We start from the raw sequence: 24,238 nt of genomic DNA on the forward strand, positions 1-24,238 counted from the left end.
TCTTTAACAAATGCTGTTGGGAAAAATGGACAGCAACATGCAGAAGAATGAAACTGGACTAGTTTCTTATACCATACACAAAAATAATTGAAAATGGATGAAAAACTAAAATATGAGACCTGCAATCATTAAAATCCTAGAGGAAAATCCAGGCAGTATTAGCTGTAGCAACTTCTTACTAGATGTGTTTCTCCTGAGGCCCAGAAAACTATTGGGACTTGATCAAAATAAAAAGCTTCTGGGCTGCCTGGGTGGCTCAGTTAAGCATTCGACATTAGCTCAGGTCAGGATCTCTCAGTTCAGGAGTCTGAGCCCCAGGTAGGGCTCTGTGCTGACAGCTGAGAACCTGGAGCTTGTTTAGGATTCTGTGTCTCCCTTTCTCTGCCCTTGGCCCATTCATGTTCTGTCTCTCTCTCAAAAACAAGTATTTAAAAAAAGTTTTTTAAATAAGTAAATAGGGGTGCCTGGGTGGCTCAGTCAGTTAAGGGTCCCACTTCAGCTCAGGTCATGATCTCATGGCTCGTAAGTCCAAGCCCCACATCAGGCTTTGTGCTAACCGTTCAGAGCCTGGAGCCTGCTTCAGATTGTGTCTCCCTCTCTCTGCGTCTCCCCTGCTCATGCTCTCTCTCTCAAAAATAAACAAAAATAAATAGCTTCTGCACAGTGAAGGAAACAACAAAACTAAAAGGCAAACTACGGAATGGGGAAGATACTTGCAAGTGACATATCTAATAAAGGGTTAGGTCCAAAATGTATAAAGAACTTATAAAACTCAACACCCCAAAAATGAATAATCCTATTAAAAGATGGGCAGAAAACACAAATAGATATTATTTCAAAGACACCTAGATAGCCAAAAGACACATGAAAATAACTCAACATACGTCATCATCAGGGAAATGCAAATGAAAACTACAATGAGATACCACCTTACACCTGTCAGAATGGCTAAAGTCAACAACACAAGAAACAACAGGTGTTGGAGAGAATATGGAGAAAACAAAAGCCTCCTGCAGTATTGGTGGGAATGTAAACTGGTGCAGCCACTCTGGAAAACAGTATGGATGAAGGTTCCTCAAAAAGTTAAAAACAGAAATAACTCTACGATCCAGCAACTGCACTACTAGGTATTTACCCAAAGAATACAAATATACTAATTCAAAGGGAGACCTGCACCTCAATGTTTATACTAGCATTATCTAGAAAAGCCAAACTATGAAAACAGCCAAAGTGTCCACTGATTGACGAATGGATAAAGAAGACGTGGTACATACATACAATGAAATAGTACTTGGCCATAAAATAGAACGAAACCTTGCCCTTTGCAGCAATGTGGATGTGATGTGGAGCTAAAGAGTATTTTGCTAAGCAAAATAAGTCAGAAAAGACAAATATCACATGATTTCACTCATATGTGAAATTTAAGAAACAAAGCAAAAGATCATAGGGAAAAAGAGAGAGAGAAACCAAGAAACAGAGAACTTAACTACAGAGAACTGATGGTTACCAAAGAGGCAGGGGATGGGTCAAAAAGGTGATGGGGATCAAGGAGGGCACCTGTGATGAGCACCAGGTGTTTTATGGAAGTGTTGAATCACTAAACTGTACACCTGAAACTAATACTATACTGTATGTTAACTGGAACTGAAATAAAAACTTTTAAAAAAGAAAAAAATGTGCCCACACACCCTTTGACTAAGCAATTCTTGAAATGTACTGTACAAATTTACTTATTATATTCCCAATTATAAGAAATGAGGTATTAAAGGTAATTTGCTGCAGTAATGTTAATAAGAGCAAAAGATTAGATACGATCTAAACGCCCATCAACAGTGGACTCTTGTCAGGAGATAATTCTCCATGAGTCCTTCATGTTTCTATACGTCTTCCAGGTAGAGGCAATGGTGGCCCTTCTGTACTATCTTTTCAAGGATGTTTATACTGCAGACGGCTCTGGAAGAGAGCAATCGTGTCATTCCCCAAGGCAGAGATGTGGGCATGTTTAGTGACCGTTAGAAAATACTGGGTTCACTAAACTCAAGGTTCCACACTGTGTGTGGAAACATTACGTGGCCCTCTTTGTATTCCCAGTGGGAACTGAGGCTCAGGAGGCTGGTCAAGAAACTGCTCATATGTTCACAGCAGTCTCACTACATACACTGCCAAAAGAAAAAGACTTCGAAAACCATATTGCTCATCATTTGGGCCAAAAAATCCCTAACGTATTCTGCCATCATGTATCATAGAAAATCCAGTGACTGGCAATGACTAAGTACACAATAATAAAATTTTGTATAATTTCAAGTTAATTCAAGAAATAAACATTAAAGCCCAGTGTAAGCCCCCCCAAACCAGTCAGATGATAGCAAGAATATAAACATTTCATATTCTTTCTAAATATCAGTCCAGAGATTATCACACATCATTTTTAAAAAGACAGAAAACATATGTGCAAAGATATCTTTTACAACATTAACAATGGAAAACACGACACATCAACACACATTTCAAAATAATCTGTCTACCAGAAGATTGAGTACTAAATTACAGTAGTATAACTGATTCCATGGAATTTCACGCAATCATTAAAACAGAAACATTTATATAAAATGCTTAAAAAATAGAAGAGGCTCTCTAATAATTTCTATTACATGAAACAAAGATTTATAAATCCCAAAACTGGTAAAGGACACCAATATATTTTAAAATGAAAAGCTATAAAGAGAACAAGTGTGGTATTTCTTCTTCCTAATTTCTCACATTGCTAATTTTTAAAAAGCATTCAACTTAATAAATTATAATTTATTAAATACCAAATATGTGCCAGATAATAGCGAGGTGCCAGAAAGGATTAATAGTGAGGTGTAAACACAAGGTCCTCATCCTGGAGTGCCTCACAATTTATAAAGTGCTAGTCTGTGTGTCAAAAGACACATTACTGACAAACTGTAAAACAAGGTACAAAAAAGCAAACGCTACCCACTATTAGGTTATAAGATAAGACTACCTGGTGAATAAGCCATGTTCTAAAAGCTGCAAGTGAATTCTCTGAATTCAAATAATTTCCATAAAAATATTGAAAATGAGTAGTTCACTTCTATAAATCTATTTAATCATCCCATAATTAACATGCAATACTACACATTAGAAACAAGAAACAGTAGACAACCGTATTGTTTCCAGGTCTCCTGGCTACTACCTATGTTCTCCCAAAGAGCATGGATTTAAGAAATAAGCTTTCAACTCATCCAGGCGAGATTCATTTATAACTGAATGCATACTCAAATGCTGATCAGACCAGTCTCTATCCAAATCAGGTATAGAAACACATACTCAATCGACTTGGCAGAAAAGAGGCAGGTGCTGGAGCACTGGGTTAGAAACTGATAAATTTTTAAGAGTTTTTATACAAGAAACTATGTAAAGTCTCTTCTGTTCAATTATATTTTGCATTCCATGAAATTTTCCACAATCTTCACAAGCTACAGTTACAATGGTATCAGAAGCAGATGAAAACAGAAAACGTTTCCTTATGGACATGTTCCAGTTCAGTCTGGGATCACAGTACTTTCTAAACCAGTACTGAAATTATGACAGGAAAAGGCTGGAACAGTAACACTTCAGAGTTTTCTCTCCAAAAAGTTAGATCACGTTTCTGCTTTCCCCACAGAGAGCAAGACAAGGCTTGCCTCTCTCTTTTGAGAGTTCTTATTGTGTGCAAGTTAGGGCAGCAGAGGTCCCAAGTTGTTTAACATCCTTTTAAGGACCTTTGCCATTTCCAAGGTCTCTAGGGAGACACTCCTTGAGAAAAGAAGTTAGAGTCCTGGTTTAAGGAGAGTGCCTGCATGTGCACAATGCATGGACAGCCATGTATGTGCTAAGCAACCTGGAGCTGATTTTGATAGAAACCCCACACTCTACACATCTATGCTCCTTCTCTATGATTCCCTCCTCCAAGTATCAAAAACCCTTACTGACAGCTATATTTATGCCACTGTCTTAACAAAGACTTGCTTTCCCCCTCAGAAGGAAAAGGCATAAATAATAAATTTGAGGCTTACTGTCTTTACTTATGTGCCCAAAGCTATTTATGTTGACATTTGAGTCTCTGTGTTGGAGTACGGGAGCAGGAGCAGGCATGGAAAGTGCTGTACTGGTGAAAGAAACCCATCCAGGAAAAAAAACACTCCCACATCAAATACTCTGCTCCCCGGGCTCTGGCCTGATGGCAGCAGGACAATGCTGTACACAGAAACTCCTTTCTCTCCCTCCGTCCCTCACCTCATTCTAGCTTTCTGTGTAAATGTAAGTTTGGGTGTCTTTTCCTGAAAAAAAATGGGATGAATCTAGGACACTGAAATAATACCCATCTCTAATGTCTGAAGCAAGAAAAAAGGGCAACAAACTCCAGCCTGCAGCCATGCTGAAATGAAATAACTTCCACTTTTTGCTGGACTGCAGAATTGCACACATGCATCTTGTTGACTGTCCACTACTGAGACAGCCCCTCCTTTACCACAACAAGAAGTAACATTCATATGTATCACTGACTCTCTTACTGAGACAGGAAGGGGAGAAAGGGCAGGTGGAATCCTTGACCATCATTCTAAAATTCTAGTGTGAGACGTGTTAAAGTGCCAAAAAATATAAAAAAGTTAATTGACAAACATAATGTGAAGGCCTTGTAACTTATTTCTCTGTGTTTTTTAATCTACACTGAGTTCATTCGGAGTCACTATCTGGCTATGCTAATATACACAAATGAGTAGGAAAAAAAGATGCTTTGTGATTTGTAGTTATGGACCACAAAATCTAAACTATATAAAGAGGGAAATAAGGGCATCAACAGTGAAGAGGTCAATGGGATGGGGTAACTAAAGTGAGAAGTCAGAGGATACGGGGGTAAAAGTCAGCACATGAGAGGAGAGAAATCAAGATTTAGGCAACATATTGGTAAAGACAAGGGGTAGGATGTCCACAAACTAAGATGGAGTATAGGAGGAAGATCAATAGAAATAAATAGAAACAGAAACAGAAATGGTGGAGAAGGTGGATTTAACTAGGAGAATGCCAATTTCACCAAAAAAATGACAACACACATTAAGTGGTAGTAGAGAAAATACTAAAAAAGAATCTACACGCACAAACACTGTTAGAGAACTATTTTTGATAGAATGTACTCAGAATAACAACACGACATTCTCAAAAGGAAGCAATCAGATTGCCTTACTCTCTGAGCTGTTTCTGCTGCTGCAGCCGCCATGGCGGCAGCCTTCGCCTTCTCGGCTTCATCGTATGTAGGAAGGGAGGTAGCAACACTGTAGGGAGGTGGCACGGGATAAAACTCACTGTAAACTTCTGAATCTGAAGAAAGGGATTAAAAAAGGACAACCATTAAAACAAACTATTTAATAAAATTTTTATAGTCAAAAACAATTTAATAATTTACAATAGGCTACTAAAGACTATTACTGCTACTTGAGGTCTTATTTTATAAGCTACGTAATATATGTTACTAATACTATCATATATATTAGTTTAGTCTCATATCTACTATAAAGGGAAAAGCCTGATAAATGTCATCTAAAAGCTGATACAGAAAACAAAAATATCATGAATGAAATTCTGAAAATCTGGATAAGAGAAGGGAGGTGAGAAACTCACCACATATGAGCATCCGTTCTGCCTACTGCTATGCTCAAAAAATTTAATTTACCTGCTCATCATCTCATAGTCTAAAAGTAGAAGTTTTAGGAATAATATCCGGAAGTATCAGGAATAATATAGGAAATAATTTAATATGCCACTTCTATAGACATTAATCTTAGCAACAACACTCAAGTTCAGAAAAGTTAAGAAATTTGCCCAGTATTACACAACCAGTGGCAGAACCCAGGGATTTCCTAATTACCAATATTTGCTCTCATAATGTGAGGGTCATTTTTTTTCTTGTCAGTTTTAGCAACTGTCCAAATCTCTTCAGCAAGCTCAGTATTTCTCTTTGCTAAAAAAGATTGGTGAATTTTTAGCTTTTTTACTCTTCTCCCTCTCTTATTTTTTTCCATATCTATCTAGTTTTAGATTTTCTTTTTATGAATTTTTCCCTCCCCAATTTTTAAATGATTTCTAAAATATGTTCTTCAGAAATATAACACAGTAGCAAGTGCAGAGTGCTAATTTTATTTTATTTTTTAAAGTTTATTTATTTATTTAGAGAGTGATAGAGAGCAAGCAGGGGAGGGGGCAGAGAGAGAAGGAGAGAGAATCCCAAGCAGGCTTTGCACTGCTGGCAGAGATCCCAATTCAAGTCTCATGAACCTGTGATATCATGACCTAAGCCAAAACCAAGAGTCGGACACTTAACCAAATGACCTACCCAGGCGTTCCACAGAGTGCTAATTTTAAAAGAACCTCCATCACTTATCACCAACCTCAGCAGTACAAGTGACACTGATTAGACTTATGCTACCATCACTGCCATGAAAATCAGGTAGACTCTCAAAGTTGTCCACACCCCAATGTGGGACATCACTTTTGTGATTTCCTTGATTATAACTATAGTATCTGTACATTTTCTATAGTGGTTTATAATTTTCTCTATCAGAATTTTTTGCATTTCCAACATGAAAACAAGTTTCACTCTAGCAATACTTTTCCTTCTGTATTTTAATATATACTGGTTTTAAAATAAGATTTTTATTTTTTTAATGTTTATTTATTTCTGAGACAGAGACAGAGACAGAGACAGAAAGAGAGAGCAAGCAGGGGAGGGTCAGAGAGAGAGGGAGATACAGAATCTGAAACAGGATCCAGACATTGAGCTGTCAGCACAGAGCCTGATGCAGAGTTCAAACCCACGAACCATGAGATCATGACCTGAGCCGAAGTCGGACGCTTAACCGACTGAACCACCCAAGCACCCCTTAAAATAAATTTTTTAAATGCTATCAATAAGAGCTAAGGATCTGAAACTAGGAAATTTTTAATCCAATGATGGATAATGCTAGTAACAGCATAATACTGAGTGTCATCCACTCAAATGGTACAAGGGTCATAAATTCTTAGAAATGACTTATTTTTCAGATGTAAAAACACCACACACGGTCAAGAAAATCGATTTCCTTAGTTCTGAAGAATAGGATAGAAGCAAAATTTAAGTGAAAGCAATGATTATGAATTTTAAGGCAATAACATTAAAATTATAAATTTAAAAACTGGAACTATGACATACATTATCCAAGAAGATGATATAGTTTACATTAACACCAGATATGTAATTTTTGAAAAGTTTTAACTCCCATGAAAGGCAAAATGAAAGTAACAAATGGAAATGCAAATTGGGAAAGAGCACTACTATAGCTTTAACTTACACTAGTTAATTTTACTTATGTTTTGTCTGTCCTTTAAGGCAGCAGATCTTAATCAGAAAATTTAAAGTCTGGGGAGCTCCAGTCCTAGCTGCTCATCTTAAGTTGTGAGACCTTAAGCAAATCACTTAAGCATGTTATGAAGCTCTACTTTCTCATCCATAAAACTGACTTAGTAAGGCTATCACTTGCTGTTATATGACAGGATTTAAGAGTAGTCAAGAGGACTCTGTAAACTGTGAAGCATTATACAAATGTCAACTTTTATTATTGATGGTGCTCAGTTCTATAAGACCAGCCATAAAGTGACCTACTGAAGAACATAATCTCCACAGAAAACTGGTACTGTTCATACTTAAAAGAAGCTGGAAAAAAAAAAACCAGTATCAATGGTTTTCATTAAAGAGAAGTCAAACTTCTAGAATTACTCAGTTCTTGTGCTCAATTACAGTCATGAAAGGCCTTTTAGTACAAGTGTGAAAATAAAAGAGACCAGAAGTCACACAGATTATAAGAATAACTGACGAACACCTAGGTAGCAGGGTCAACTTGTCTTACAACTGAAATTTATCTAACCTCTAAAAACGACATGATCTGTTGGGCACGTGCATGGCCTAGTTGGTTAAGCATCTGACTTAATTTTGGCTCAGGTCATGATCTCACGGTTGCGAGATCAAGCCCCGCATCAGGCTCCACACTGGAGCCTACGTGGGATGCTTTCTCCCTCTCTCTCTGCCCCTTCCCCACTAATGCCGTCTCTCTTTCAAAATAAACAAACTTAAAAAAAATGACACGCTCCAATAGCAAAACTATTCTAGAGCACAGGAAAATGACAAGCTTCTCAATTCATGCTATGTTGCTTCCATAATATTAATACTAAAACCATAAAGACAGTACAAGAGGTAAAGATCCCACTAATAAAACTGTAAAACTTTTGGGAAAAAAACATTAACAAATCTAAATCCAGAAAGGATTAGAACATGGTGACAATTTATTCTATGAATACAGAAATGGATTGGTTTAAAAAGAAATCTATTTTTTTAAATTTTTTAATGTTTTATTTTATTTCTGAGAGAGAGAGACAACATGAGCAGGGGAGGGTCAGAGAGAGAAGGAGACACAGAATCAGAAGTAGGCTCCAGGCTCTGGGCTAGCTGTCAGCACAGAGCCCACCACGGGGCTCAAACCCACGAGCTGTGAGATCATGACCTGAGTCGAAGTCAGACGCTCAACCGACTGAGCCACCCAGGCGCCCCTAAAAAGAAATCTATTAATAAAATATTTCATTATATCAAAAATTAAACAGAGAAAAAAACATAGTTCTGTGATAAGGACCCAAAAAGATGACTTCAAGGTTTCTGGGCTAGTGGAGCCATTTACCGAAGTGAAGACAACTGTCCAGGAAAAGGTTCAGAGATGGAGGAAGAGGCCATAGACAGTTATAAAGGTACTGAAACTTTCTTTATTCTTTCAAACTCGTCCTGTCAAGAGGTGGAGACTAATTCCTCAATTGTCTTGAAAAAGACTAATTAACTTAGTGACTCACTTCTAACAAACCAAGTGTGGCAGATGTGACACCGTGTGACTTCTGTGGTAATGCCACGACAGGTGACACAGCTTCTATCTGGATTCAGAATGCCTATTCTTGGAACTCAGCCTCCATTCAACGAGGAAGCCCAGGCCACAACAAGAGGTCACGTATAGGTGTCCTGGCCAACAATCCCAGCTGAGGCCCTAGGGAAAGCTTCCATCAGCTGCCAAATACATATATAAGGAAGCCTCAAGATGACTCCAGCTCCATGTCACCAAAAGCTGGTAACCACATGAGATGCTGGGAGACAACTGTATGACTGAGCCTAGCCAACCTGAAAAACCATGAGAACTAGTAACACTAAATGATTGTTACTTTACTCTGTTCGGTTTGTGGTAGCTTGTTATACAGCCACGGCAATGGTGACCGCCACAAAAAAACCTGCAAATTCAATCTTAGCATCTTCCATCATTTAAACGCAGGCAAAGCATCAGGAAAATAACTCATTCTCTTTCTTCAAGACTACCATCATAGATTTTTTTTTTTTTTTTACCTAGAATCTAGAATAGCAAATTCATTGCACTATATTCTGGAAAGCTGTGGAATAATGAAAAAAAAATTTAGCCCAAAATAAATTTAGCTAGCGCCAATCCAGCTGTTAAATACTGTGGCCAAAGACAAATAAAACTGATATAAATCAATATAAAAACTGTCCATCAAACTAGGTACTAAACAAGAATAGTGATCAAATAAATATTATATACAAATAAAAGGAGTAAGCATTTACAATTAGTGAGAATGCCTTCATAAGTTCATTTTCAGTAATTGCATAAAATTATAAATGAAAAAAGTAAATAATTTGATCTTTTTACACAACCTGTATGGTATAGATAAAATCTGTAGAAACAGAAATGGTAACAAGAGAAAGTCAGCAGAAGTTTGTGAACTATTAATATTAATTACAGAATAAGAGATAAGAAAGATGAAATACTCTAGTGGAAGGGTCTTCTAAACATTAAAATGTTTCTTATAATGGGTTTAAAAAATGTTTCCTAATGAATGCATAAAATACTTAGAGGTTATTTACAATCATATACAAAAGCATATTTAAAAATTTATATGTTTATTTTTGAGAGACTGCAAGCAGGGGAGGGGCAGAGAGAGAAGGGGATAAAGGATCCAAGCAAGCTCTGCACTGATAGCAGGGAGCTCCCTGCGGGACTCAAACTCACAAACCATGAGATCATGACCCGAGCCAAAGTCAGATGTTTAACCGACTGAACTACTCAGACACCCTAAATTTTTTTTTTAATTACATAACGATTAACTCCAAGAAACAGCAAGTGTTTGCAAAGATGTAGAGAAAAAGGAACTCTCATGCACTGCTGGGGGAATGCAAACTGGTTCAGCCACTGTGAAAAACAGTATAGAAGTTTAAAAAGTCAAAAATAGGGATGCCTGGGAGGCTCAGGTCATGATCTCACCGTTCATGGGTTTGAGCCCCACATCAGGAGCTGTGCTGACAACTTAGAGCCTGGAGCCTGCTTCAGATTCTGTGTCTTCCTCTCTCTGCCCCTCCCCTGCTCGTGCTCACTCTCACTCAAAAGTAAAAATTAAAAAAAAATTTTTTAATGTTTTTTATCTATTTCTGAGAGAGAGAGAGAGAGAGAGAGAGAGAGACAGCGTGAGCAAGGGANAGATACTTAACCGACTGAGCCACCAGGTGCCCCCAAAAGAAATTTTTAAAAGTCAAAAATAGAATGAACCTATGATGAAGTAATCTCACTACTGGGTATTTACCCAAAGAATATGAAAACATTAATTTGAAAGGATGCATGTGCCCTGTGTTTATGGTAGCATTATTTACAACACCCAAATAGCCAAATTATAGAAGAAGCCCTAGTGTCCACTGGTAGATGTAAGGATACAGAAGATATAGTGTGAATATATATAATGGAATGTTATTCAGCTTTTTAAAAAAAAGAATGAAGTCTTGCCATTTGCAACAACATGGATGGAGCTAGAGTGTATAATGCTAAGTGAAATAAGTCAGAGACACACAAATACCATCTGATTTTATTCATATGTGAAACTTAAGAAACAAATGAACAAAGGAAAGAAAACAGAGACAAACCAAAAATGAAACTATTAACCATAGACAACAAACAAATGGTTATCAGAAGGACCTGAGCAGAGGCATGAGTGAAATAGGTGAAGGGGATTAAGAGTACAAGTATCATGAAGAGCACTGAAATGTAGAGAACTACAAAATCACTATATTGTACACCTGACATTCGTATAACACTGTATGTTAACTGTACTGGAATGAAAGTAAAGAATAAAAAAAAAATTATGTAATTAGCTTAGCATTACTGGGAAAACACAAATTGTGGCCAGAGAAATTGAGGGCAGTAATTAGCTTAGCATTACTGGGAAAACACAAATTGTGGCCAGAGAAATTGAGGGCAGTTCTTTAGAATGACCTGAAAGGATAAGATGAACAGTAAGAAGCAGGAACTACCGTCATATGTCCAGAGATTACTACCATGCATATGTGATAACATTATGTATACACTTCACCTCTGTTCACACATAGCACATTCCTACTCACACGGCATCAATAATACTTTGATTTACGACTATGTAAGTAGATATACACAAGTACAAATATATAAAAATATGTATATGTAAATACACCTATATATCTATATATGCGTATGTGTATGTATACGAATTTATGTGTATATACGATTTATTTATTTTTTCCAAAAGTAATATGCTACTCTGTTGGAAATAGATTTTAATAAACATAAGAAAGTTTATACTTATAATTTTTTTTGAAAACAAAAATATGAGGCAAGTAATATATAAGTAAATATTTTACAAACTGAACTTGGGAAAACATTTTCTTTAAAAAAATCATAAAACCAATAAGCCTCTAACTAAACTCAATAATTACACAAAACCATACTAGTTTAAAAAAAAAGGAGATATTAAAAACATTACTTGTCGTTTCTTCTAAAAACAATACCTGAAGTTGTAGGTACTTCCACAGTAATACTACTATAAGGTGGAGGAGAAGTGTCAGTTTCAGGTACTGATGTAGAAGGAGCAGTCTGTGGTGTTGAGTTTGAAGTTGATGGTTGCTCTATAGCAGATGACTCTGAATTATCCTCTTCATTGTGAAGCTAAGAGAACAAGGAAAAAGAAGACAATCATGTAATTCTGATTATTATTTTTTAAAAAATTTAAGCTAATTTTCAAAGACTGTTTTAGACAAAGGATCACTTTTTAGCTAAAAACAAAGTAAAATAACATTTAAAAAGATGAACAAAATTTGTAAGAGACCTAAGCAGTCATTAAAAAATTTATATTTTTGGTAGTTTCTTTACAATAAAAATGAGGTTCAGATTAAGAATTTATAAAGAAAAAAAATCGTGACTACAAATACATTCAAATCCATTCAATCCTACAGTTAATACTGTCTACCATGTATTAACTGCTATAAAGAAAACAACTAATATAACCACAATACCATTTCTATTACACTAGTATCTAGAATAACTGAAAATGTAACTTGAATTAATAAAATAAAATGAAATAATTTATAACCATTTTATTTTATTTTTTTTTTTAATGTTTTATTTATTTCTAGGAGACAGAGAGAGAGACAGCGTGAGCAGGGGAGGGTCAGAGAGAGAGGGAATCACAGACTCTGAAACAGGCTCCAGGCTCTGAGCTGGCAGTCAGCACAGAGCCCGACGCGGGGCTCGAACCCACGAACCGCGAGATCATGACCTAAGCGAAAGTCGGACGCTTAACCGACTAAGCCACCCAGGCGCCCCAATTTATAACCATTTTAAAAATGCAGAATACTTCTAAGGAGGTTTTCTCAAGTACCAGAAGAATTACTTATAAAGCAAGATGAATCAGTGTGTATATAAAATCCTGGAAGATGCTCTTCAACACAACAAACTACTGAAAGTTCAGGAAGGGCAGAACAATACATTGGACCTGCAATCATGTTAATCCTCACCACAGATTTATGAAATAAGAGAGTGTTCTCTCCATTTGACAGATTAAAATGGGGATGGAGAACAACCCTGAAGAGGTGAGAGTAACTTGCCAGCCAGGAAGGGTAAGGCCAGGACTCAAACCCGAGCAGCAGGGCTGCAGACTTCTTACTTCATTTACAAGTAATCTTTTAATACTCATAGTCTTTTAAATACTTTTAAATTTGTTAGGAGGTGATAATAACTACATGCAAACTAATTCGAGGTGAACCAAAAGCATCAATATCTAAAAAGTGAGTCATCAAAAAGGTACTATAATTGATCCTTATGTTTGGAAAAGAGTTCTTATTAAATATTTTTAAACATTTTTAAAAACATAACTTATTGTCAAGTGGGCTAACGTACAGTGTATACAGTGTGCTCTCAGCTTTGGGGGTAGATTCCCATGATTCATCGCTTACAACACCCAGTGCTCATCCCAACAAGTGCCCTCCTCAATGCCCATCATCAATTTTATCCTCTCCCACCTTCCCCCATCAACCCTCAATTTGTTCTCTGTATTTAATAAGACTCTCTTACGGTTTGCCTCCCTCCCTCTCTGTTTGTATTTTCTCTTTCCCTTATTAAATATTTTTGACACTTTTAAATCTACTAGAATCTTGTTTTGAAGAAAAACTACAGGTCCTCAACATTATTCAATTTTCATATCTTAAGTTTTCCTCATACTTTAAGAAATTCAATGTTAAAAATTATCCCCCTAATAAATTTTGTCACAGAGCAAATCTGTACACACACAAATCTGGGTGTTGTGAAGTAGTGAAATGAACAAGCACTTGGAGTTTAAAAAGAAGAGCTGGCAAATTCTTGCTCTACCTTTCAAGAGCTTTGAGAAACCTCTTCTCTGTGCCTCACTGTCTCCAAGTTTAAGTTCTAAATGCAGCCAAAATCCTCACAAAATTGTAAAATAGTATTTGGAAAACATCTAGCATTAACATCTAATACAGAGAAGGCATTTAATAAATACTAGTTTCCTCCTTCTTCCTCTTTAATATACTTTATTCTGTGGCCTGAAATAATTTGGTGCTATCAGTCCAATAGTCACTCATACGCCGCTAAAAAATAAAAATATATATACGTAAGGTAAAATTCACTTCACTGCTGTTTGCATGTGTCTTGGCAAGTAATCTCACTAGCACAATACTTTTGTTGAGTTCATAAATTTTAACACAACTGCCATAAACATAACTAAATCATTTCTCAAGTTAGCAAGACAGTTTTTCTCTATAATACCAAGGTTTATGTGATAGAATTCACTAAAAGAAATGGAATTGTTGGGTCAAATAATCACAAAGTGGACTTTGCAGGAGCTTTGTATTTACCTGCAGCAGTTTTCCAAGCAGGCACTACACAACCACCCTCCTGACTAGCAACAACACTCTGCCTCGGAGTCACAAAGCATCTTCCATGTTTCGTATTACAAGTTACCCAGAGGAACTCCTAACTTAGTCATCTCTGATCATATTTTGAAAAGCAAAAATGTTAGATGAGCAAATTAAGGCAAATAAAAGTGAAGTACGGATACATACTTAGCATTAACAACTAAACAATTAACAGTAATGTGTCAAAAAAAGAAACCACTGCTCCATCCCTACTAGTAACACTGCAAACGTGGGAGAACTGTACTAAAGAAAAAATGTCATATGACAAAACAGCTCTCCTTTGGTTCCTCATAAGAAACACTCCTTACTGTATCAAATACATAACCAACTCATTTTTAAAACCTATCAAAATGTATTGAAATAACTGCAGTAAAAAAGTAACTATAGATACTTCTACATATGATTTCAGAAGTAAAGCTTGGAACTTGTAAAACATACCCTAAATTATTTCAACTGCCCTAACACTTTGTTTTATTTTTACAAAATTATACTATATAGTGAACATTTGCCATGTATCATATGTAAAACCCATTAACTTAGTCAATAATCTCTACCCACTGTAGCAGAGAACTTCCAAAATGTAACTTTTTAATTTGATCTCTTAGGTGCCTCTGTAAATTAACCTACTTTGATTGCCTTTTAACTAAGTCCATTCAAGGGTTCAAACCAAATCATATGTTTATCAAAACAGACAATGTCATTTATGGAAATTTTTCCTTAATCATGCTGCAATGGTTCTATTTTACGTTCTTTAAGGATTACCATCAACAGCAAATAAAGGGGCAGGGATAAGTTGGGTGTGATGTACATATATACAATAATGAACCAGGCACCTCAAAAGTTATCTTCCTAGCTTATCCTATTTCTGAGCCTCCTGAAAATAACATGGGCAATAACACAGGAAGGGGCACCTGAGTGGCTCAGTCAGTTAAGACTCTGACCCTTGATTTCAGCTCAAGTCATGATATGGTTTGTGAAACTGAGTACTCATATAGGGCTCTGAGCTGACAGTGCAGAGCCTGCTTAGCAGTCTTTATCTCCCTCTCTCTCTCTACCCTCCCCCCCACTCACGTGCTCTCTCTCAAAATAAATAAACATTTAAAAAAAATAAATAATAGCACATGAAAACTAAAACATATATTTAATATTAAGTGACCAGGGTGATGAAAAGTTGCAGAGAGATACAAGAATGACAACAGGGCTATCTATCTTCAACATATCTGTAGCTAATCTTACTGATGTAAACTGAGTACTTTTAATAAGACAACCTCAACCATTATGATTAACTCGACCTTGAAGTCCAGCCTTCTCATGTGTAAACTGTTTATTTTCCTTTAACTGGCAGCTCTCCTATGCTACAGCGCTTCATCCTATCTTAAGGTGATAAAAAAAATTAACATAATAACTGTGAGCTTTGCTTCTGATAAGCCAGAAACCTCACTGAATGTTTTCTAAACATACCAAGATGAAATGTATGGATGCACTATAAAGTGTTGTTCAGCAAGGAATGTTTGAAAGAAAAAAAATTTGTAGGTTATTAGGGGAAAAAAGGTACGTGAAGAGCTAATGGGCTAATGCATCTTGTACACTACCATATTCTTACTACATTTAATTTTAGCATCAGAAGACAAAACTGGGAAGAAGACTTTGTAGTTGCAAGGAGATAAGTTTTAGCTCAATAAAAAAAAAAAAACCTTTACATTTTTTAAATTAGATCTTTTAAATTATTAGAATGCTAGCTTTTCTGAAGGGCAAAGGTAGATTTTGGATGATTCTCTGGCAAGGCTGCAGACCAGGCTGTTTTCCCCAGGGGAGTCCTACTTTTTATACCTACTATTCCAGGGCTCCATTCAATTTAGCATTTTCTCCACCCCTTTCATTCTCAAGACAACTGAATGGTCAATTCAATGGTCAGCCTACATATAATGGGATCCTTGCCCTTTATATGATATTAATAGAAGCCAAAGGCTGCTATAACATGACTTTAGTAAAAACCTATGGTGGTCGCTATCATTCTACATTGCCTTATTTAACACCTGAATTAGAGGAGAAATCAGATTAGAGTTGCAGTAAGATCAACTGGTAGAGTCCAGCTACTCATTTTAATCACCCAAGAAGAAAGTGAGCTACCTTACCTATGCCACTAGAGATAACGTGGTAATAGCAGAAGCCAAGAAATCTCTGCAGACAGCATAAATGACCTAAACCAATCGCTGGGAAGAGAGGTCCCCACAAAGCACTTCTGCTTGTCAAATGAAGTTAGATTTTTTACCCATAAAACTAAATTACAGCAGTCTTCCTTATGTGTGTGTGTGTGTGTGTGTGTGTGTGTGTGTGTGTGTGTGTGTGTATATATATATATACATACATACATATACTATTAACCAAATGTCTCTGGACATTTCTCCACTAATGAGAGCTAGCTGATGATAAAGCAAAAATATAAACAATTAGGAAAGAATGTACAACCAATGAATGAATATTAATAAAAAGACTGTCTCTTTCTCTCAAAAATAAATAAACATGAAAAAAAATTAAGGAAGTTTTATTCCTTTCTGTTTCCTTAATCAAATTAAATAAGAACACATTAATAGATTTTCTGATTCGCATGCACCAAAATAAGTCAGCAAATGTGCTATGTGGTAAAGTTTAAAAAGTTAAATTGGCTAAGGAGCATGCCTCATAATAAAGAATTGAGATCTCAGACATTAAAATAGAGTAAAACTATCAAAATAGATGTCATCATACATGAAATAACCCCCTTTCAGCAATCAGAATCTGAACAATCAAGAGCTTTTAAAAGCAAAACTACTTGGGCACAAGAATGAAAAACAAGATCTAGTCCATTCTAATTGCAACCATTTCTGCCCAGGATACTACCACTTGCAAGTTTGCACTGTGCTTCATGATGCCCTGGTGGCTTAGGGACCCTGACAACCTCTAATTAGATTTGGGAGTGATTCTATCTTCCCCATCAGATCATAACCTTCTGAAATTTAGAAAGTATGCTTTATTCATCCTGGTATCTCCTAAAACAGGAAGCTGAGTTTAGAGCTTAGAGTAGTTTTCACATAAAATACAGTCTTCCAAGCCTCTCAGAGTTTTTCTTTACCAAAATGGGGGAGGGAACTTAGTCAAGTAATAGACAGATGCACTGAACATCTCAAGATCAAGAATCATACTTCATATATTCTATGATTTCTTTGGTGCTCTACATATAGTAGACACCTGAAATATTTAGTCATTCAAATTTTGTGGGCAGTCATTATAATTTAATAAAGTTATTAAGCTTACTAAAATTAAACCATATTTTTTTAGAAAATCACTGAATATACATCCTAAACAAGAAAATAAGTTCCAACCCCACATCACCCAAGTCTTCAGAAAAACTACACTGGGGTCAGCCTTTCTTACCACAGCTAGACAAGACAGCCAACAACAAAGAAAGTCACAAAGATCACAAGCAGCTATCCTCTCCCATAACTAAATCAATGAGTTGGCAAGGGTAAAGGTTCCTGGATTACAGACAAACTACCTGAGAATCCGTATGCACAGACAGAAGAAGCATCAGTGACTGAGGGCACATAGCAGAACGAATGTTCATACACAGGATTTTTACTCATAAAATAGTTTACTATGAAAGAATGTAAGTACAAAACCAAAAACAGATCATAAAAGGGGTGATCTTTTGATAAAAGTTAGTAGAAATGAAAACTCTAGGAAAACAAATTGTACTGGAGATAAATAAAATAGAATCACACAGAAGGAATATAAATTACTAATGAAAAAAAGAATATATTCCTAATAATTAAAAGAGCACAAACTGTTAGGAAGGATGGTGTTGGGACTCAAACTAATACAAGTCTAAATTCACTGAGCTACCTTGAAGAGCAATTTGGCAACTCTTATAAAGGCTGAAGGTGTGAAGGATACAATAATTCTACTTCCAGATGCGAACACTAGAAAACTCTCACTTGGACATAAAGACACATATACAAGATTGCTCTTAGCAGTTCTATTTGTGATAGATACTGGAAAAAACAGTCTGCCAGGAGGAAATAAATACTATTTCATGATTTTATAACACAATTCAACATTTTAAATTGATGAATTCAATCAACATGAATCATCATAGACAAATCTTTAAAACATGCCAGGGGAATAAAGCAAGCTGGAAAAGTATAAAACAGTAAAATACTGTAATAAGTACATTTTCACATAATCTAAAACCAAACTATCTATTTTACATAGTAAAAGCATTCATAGAAATTACATACATCAACTTCAAGACCGCATACAAGGAAGAAGGGGGAGACATAAATGTAAGGCTTTATGCATACCTTTCTTTAAAAAATAAAGGAAAAAAATGTTCAAAACTTAAACAAAAAAGACAAAATGCTATTGTTTCCATTTGCCATTATCTCCACAGTGAATATAAAACTACCTTGTATATTATTTTCTGTACTTCTGTTTGAAATGTTTCAGAACTTTAATATTTACATTAAAAAAAAAAACAGTTGAGCTAGCCAAGCTGTCTTCCACGTATAAAATATTTACAGCACCCATGACTCCTTAAAAAAAGAATTACTCCACAATGAAAACCAGGTAATCAAAATGAATCAAATAAAAAGCAAAGAAAGACAAAAGCACTGGGAAAAGATATGGTGGTTAGCACTGAATCCTCTTAAATACAGAACTAATTCTAAATATAGAGCTCAAGTCTAAGCTGATGGCAGACAGACAGAAATCGGGGTGCCTGGCTGGCTCAGTTGGTTAAGTGTCCGACTCCTGACCTCAGCTGAAGTCAGTGGGAAGGAGCCTCACATTAGGCTCTGCACTGATAGTGCTAAGCCTGCTTGGGATTCTCTCTCTCCTTTCTCTCTGGTCCTCACCTGCTTTCTTTCATTCTCAAGAAAAACAAATAAACTTAAAAAAAAAAAAAGAAAACCTGGGGTGCCTCAGTGGCTGAGTTAGTTAAGTACCCAACTCTTGATTTCAGCTCAGGTCATGATCTCACGGGCTCTGCACTGACAGCCTGCTTGGGATTCTCTCTCCTCTCTCTCTCTGCCCCTCCCCTGCTTACGTGTGTTTCCTCTCTCTCATTCTCAAAATAAATCAAACATTTAAAAAAAAAACTTTAAGGGAAAAAAAAAATCAGGAAGCAAACATTACATAACCAGAAGTAAAAATATATGCAACATAGAAATCAGGAACTGAGGAAAAAAAGAGATGAGAGATGAGAGAAAGTATCATTCAGCTCATCTATCAGAGTGGGGATTTAATCTCTAACACCTAAAATTAAAACATATTTTTTTAATTACCCCAATTCCCTACTAGTTTTGTATTTTTTCTTAATTTTAGTAAAATCTTACATAACCTAATGGCTCTGTGTTAAACCTTTCTATAGAATTCAGTTCATTTAGATTTTTTCCCCTGATGTTGAATTCAAACAAAATCATATTTCATGTTTTCATTTTTTAAAATAGCATAAATGGCATTATCTTATTTTTACATTATTCCTTTCTATAAGCACAAATGAAATTATGCTCACCAAATGCTAACATAAGTTATTTCTGGTTGCTAAAGTATGGATGCCTAGATTGCTTCTTTCTTTGTACTTTTACTTACTGTATTATTAAAAATAAGTATCACTTTTTAGAAAAATTAAAAAGGTCATTACAAAAACACACTTCAGTCTAGTAATTCTTACTTTAAGACTACACCCAAACTAATCACAAACTTAAAACAAGATTTTTTTATAAAGCTGTTCATCACAGTTTTATAGTAATGGAAAACTGGAAATAATCTATTCATCCAAAATAATATAGCAGCATCAAAAGAATGGAACACTATCCAGCCATTTAAGATGGGGTTTCTAACAGGATACTTAATGACATAAGGAAATGAACATGATATAGTATTAAAAAAAGTAACAAAACTGCCTTCATAAATTATATATTATTATATTTTTAAATAAGAAAAAATGTTTCAAACTGACAGGTAACAAAATGGGCAGCCTGAGTGCTTGCAAGTTGTACTTTGTTTTTTACTTTTCTGTTTTCTCCAAGTTCCCCAGAACTGAGATGAAAGTAAGAAACATTCTTTTTTTGTTCTTAATGTAAGACACGATATGATATATTAAAGAGACTTCTGCCTATGCTTAAAGGAATAAGTTTCTGTAAATTAGAAAACAAACATCGGGGCACCTGGGTGCCTCAGTCAGTTAAGTGTCCGACTTCGGCTCAGGTCATGATCTCACAGTTCGTGGGTTCAAGCCCCGCATCAGGCTCTGTGCTGACAGCTAGCTCAGAGCCTGAAGCCTGCTTCAGATTCTGTTATCTCCTTCTCTCTCTGACCCTCCCCTGCTCTGTCTGTCTCTCTCTCAGAAATAAACAAAAACATTAAAAAATTTTTAAAAAATAAATGTACTTTATAAAAAAGAAAACATAAAATTTCTCAATTACCAAAAAGAAAAAAAAAAATCACCACAGACTCTACATCCAACCAGCAACCTTTTATAACCGTTATCTTTACAAGAAAAGTCAGGTTACATAAATCTGATATGATAATCTTTGTTATTTTCCATCAATTACTTAACAGTACTAATACATAAAGTAACACCAATCTGTACCCATTTTAGTGTGATGATTTTCTAATAAAACACATTTAAAGGTCAAAATGACTCTAAAGGGCTTTTTCTTGGTCTCTTCTCCATCTATAACAGAGTTTGCTTTATGGGGATACTTTGTTAATCACATTATATTATTCATTTACATCATCTACAGAGGCAGTTCTGGTTGCACAGTAATACTATCTACTCCTCAGTACTCCAAATTGTAAGGATGCACACTAACATTGTCGGCAAAATGCCACCAATGTTCTGTTTTATTCAACAACTCAGCTGATAAATGATCCTGCAAACAATTCCATGAGAAAATAAATGCTCATCAAGCACCCAGCAGAGCAGCAGTAAGCTACTATGACAGTAACTGTTGTGTTGGTCAGTTTGCTGCCACTAAAGCCCTATGTTTAAGTGTAAACAGTACTTCCTCAATTCAAACTAAACTCTAGAAATCAGATATTTCACATTATCTAGATTCTGTATGGTAGGAAAGTATATACATGATGAGGACATTCAAAGGACATAGGGGGAGATGAAAGACGTACCCACTGGTCAAATCTGGGATGAGCTGATCCTCACAATAAATGATAACAGTATCAGATTGTAACCAGTAGAATAAAATAAGAATCCATTAACTCATACTGATATAAATGAATAAATAAACTAGAGGCAAGGGGAAATGTTTCCTTGTACAACTCTAAATAAATGTAGAAGAAATGAAAGAATTAGAAAATTTCCATAACAACCAGTTTTGACTATTTCAGGCAATAATAATCAATGAATTCTAAAGCCAACAGGTGAAAGTATCATTAAAAAAATAGACATTTGTGGAGTATACTACAAAATAACATATGTGAATCATTCCAAAACATTCTCATGAAGGACTAAAAAAATCAGGAACTATTCCAGATTAAAAGAGACTAATAGAAGTACAATATTTAATAAAGGGCTAAATCCTGATATCATAAAAATAAATTTTCTTTTGCTATAAAAGGTCTTAGGGAAATTAGTGATCTTTGTTTACAGATTATATTATTATATCAATGTTACTGATTTTGATAATTTGCACTGTAGTTTATAAGAAAATGCCTTTGCTTTTAGCAAATACACAGTGAGATATTTAGATGTAAAGGTATTGCATGTCTGCTATTTACTTTCAAATGTTTCAGGAAAAAACTCAGTGTATCACAAAGCAAATATAATAAAAGGTCAACATTTGAAGAAACTGGATAAACGGTATACAGGATTCTTTGCAACATTTTTTCCACACTTTTCTGTAAGTCTAAAATTATTTTAAAATAAAAGTTAATAACAAAATGCTATACAACAAGAAAATAGAACAATACGTTGTACAAAAACCAACAGATTAAGTTCAACTCTACAATCCAGCTTCTAACAATTTCCTTTTTTTTTTTTTTTAATGTTTTATTTATTTCTGAGAGAGAGAGAGAGCATGAGCAGAGGAGGGTCAGAGAGAGAGGGAAACACAGAAGCCGAAGCAGGCTTCAGGCTCTGAGCTAGCTGTCAGCACAGAGCCCGACATGGAGCTCGAAGCCACAGACTGTGAGATCATGACCTGAGCCGAAGTCGGCCGCTTAACCGACTGAGCCACCCAGGCGCCCCTTGGCTTCTAACAATTTCCAATCCAGCCTCAGAAATCCTGTAAGATCATGAACAACCTCCATACCTTCAGTCACTTTACAAAATGGTTTCTCCACATTTAATCATAATCCAACTTCCCTGGATGGCATTACAACCCTCAAAGGCCTCTCAAACAAATATGTCAATCCTCCCACAGCTTCCTCTTAACTGGGAACAAGAAGAAAAGAACATTTTTTTGTATATTGCCAGATCTAGATCAAGAGGCTCTCTTACATTTTTTTTTTTAAACATTTATTTTTGAGAGACAGAGCACAAGGGGAGGAGGGGCAGAGAGAGAGAAGGAGACACAAATCTGAAGCAGGCTCCAGGCTCCAAGGTGTCAGCACAGAGCCCGATGTAGAGCTCAAACCCACAAACCTCGGGATCATGACTAAGCCGAAGTCAGACACCCAACCAACCAGGCCACCAGGCACCCTGAGGGGCTCTCTTAAAGTTCACACTGTCTATACAGCTTGTTAGACCCACTTACATCTTATTATTACTATTCACAAGGTCAAAAATCATTCCCCAGTAAGACTTACAAGCCAGCTCTCTACCCCCCAGTATCTCCTCTGCCTTAAATCCCACTATATTGCAGGATCACTAAACCAACTTAACACCTCAGCTATAAACCAGGAAATAATGATATTGAGAGTTGAGTAGTCCGGAGACTACCTTGTTCACTACTTTTCCTGACCTGATAGTCATCTACTCCTGCTTCTACTAAAAAAATGTAGATTTCTACATCTAGTACTTGGTTCACAATCTCCTGGCCTTTACCTTTCTCCCTTCCTTACTTCCACTAAGTCTATTCTTTGGGCCCTCCATTCACTGCCACCTGGTTTTACTTTCTATCATATGCAGCCAGGATTATAAAGTGAAAAACTTACATGGCACTCACACTCAATTTTCTAGTTCCTATATTCTCTGCTTCATGTGCCCCCACTGAGATCCAATCTGGAATAAGTCTATCTGCTATTCTCCAGGTAGAAAGAGGAAAACAAACCACACAATTGTGCCACTGCAAATTCAGGTTCTTATCCCAGCAGAGCTGTCAGAACAGTCCTCACCACGACAGGTGTTTCAGCTGTCAACCTCCTATCCCCCACTTCCGACCTTGGAGCTCTCAGTCAAAATCTTTGCTTCCTACTTCACAGAGGAAAACAGATTTTCAAGCAAAAATTTCTTCAACTTCTCTCCCCTGCATCTCTAAATTTAGCATTATGGCATCCATCCTAACATAGTCTTTGCTCCTAAATGCCAGACAACTGTACAGAGAAGATCCTGCCTCCCAAAGGATCATTTTCACTTTAAATTATGCCTCTCCTTCCTTTCTCCACTAATTTCTTTCTCTCTACCCACATGTATATTCTATTCATGCCATAGTCAAAAGAGAAAAACTGCCATCAGCTAAAAATAAATTTTTTCCCTTGTGCTTTTTGAACTATTTCCATCTTTCCTTTCTTTCCTTCAGTGACAAACACCCTAAAGAGAGACACATAGAGAGAGATCTATTCTTATTCTGTGCACTTCTAATTCTCATTTCCTCTCAATACATTACTAACTGGCTTTCACTCAAAGAGCTCTTGCTAAGAACATCTACCTCCTAATTGTTAAATCCAAAA

At 36.0% G+C, this 24,238-nt stretch overlaps 1 protein-coding gene and 1 long non-coding RNA gene across 3 annotated transcripts in view; one reads left to right on the top strand and one right to left on the bottom strand.

Annotated features, from left to right (window-relative positions):
- The window catches only part of LOC144219961 (uncharacterized), a 73,361-nt gene that overhangs the window by 47,449 nt on the left and 1,674 nt on the right, over nt 1-24,238 (top strand). Inside the window, exon 3 of one of the 2 annotated variants that reach the window (XR_013331560.1) lies at nt 22,142-22,248. The exons of the other annotated variant lie outside the window; for it this stretch is intronic. This is a non-coding gene — a long non-coding RNA (uncharacterized LOC144219961). The remainder of the gene's footprint in view (nt 1-22,141; nt 22,249-24,238) is intronic. 2 annotated transcript variants of the gene reach the window in all.
- Nucleotides 1-24,238, bottom strand: part of NDFIP2 (Nedd4 family interacting protein 2) — a 66,046-nt gene that overhangs the window by 23,406 nt on the left and 18,402 nt on the right. Inside the window, exons 2-3 of the mRNA XM_077750075.1 lie at nt 11,930-12,086; nt 5,231-5,364 (exon numbers count right to left, since the gene is read on the bottom strand). Coding sequence (XP_077606201.1) covers nt 5,231-5,364; nt 11,930-12,086 — 291 coding nt within the window. The remainder of the gene's footprint in view (nt 1-5,230; nt 5,365-11,929; nt 12,087-24,238) is intronic.

Source organism: Crocuta crocuta, unplaced genomic scaffold, assembly GCF_008692635.1.
Source record: "Crocuta crocuta isolate KB4526 unplaced genomic scaffold, BGI_CrCroc_1.0 scaffold189, whole genome shotgun sequence".
Lineage (NCBI taxonomy): Eukaryota > Metazoa > Chordata > Mammalia > Carnivora > Hyaenidae > Crocuta > Crocuta crocuta.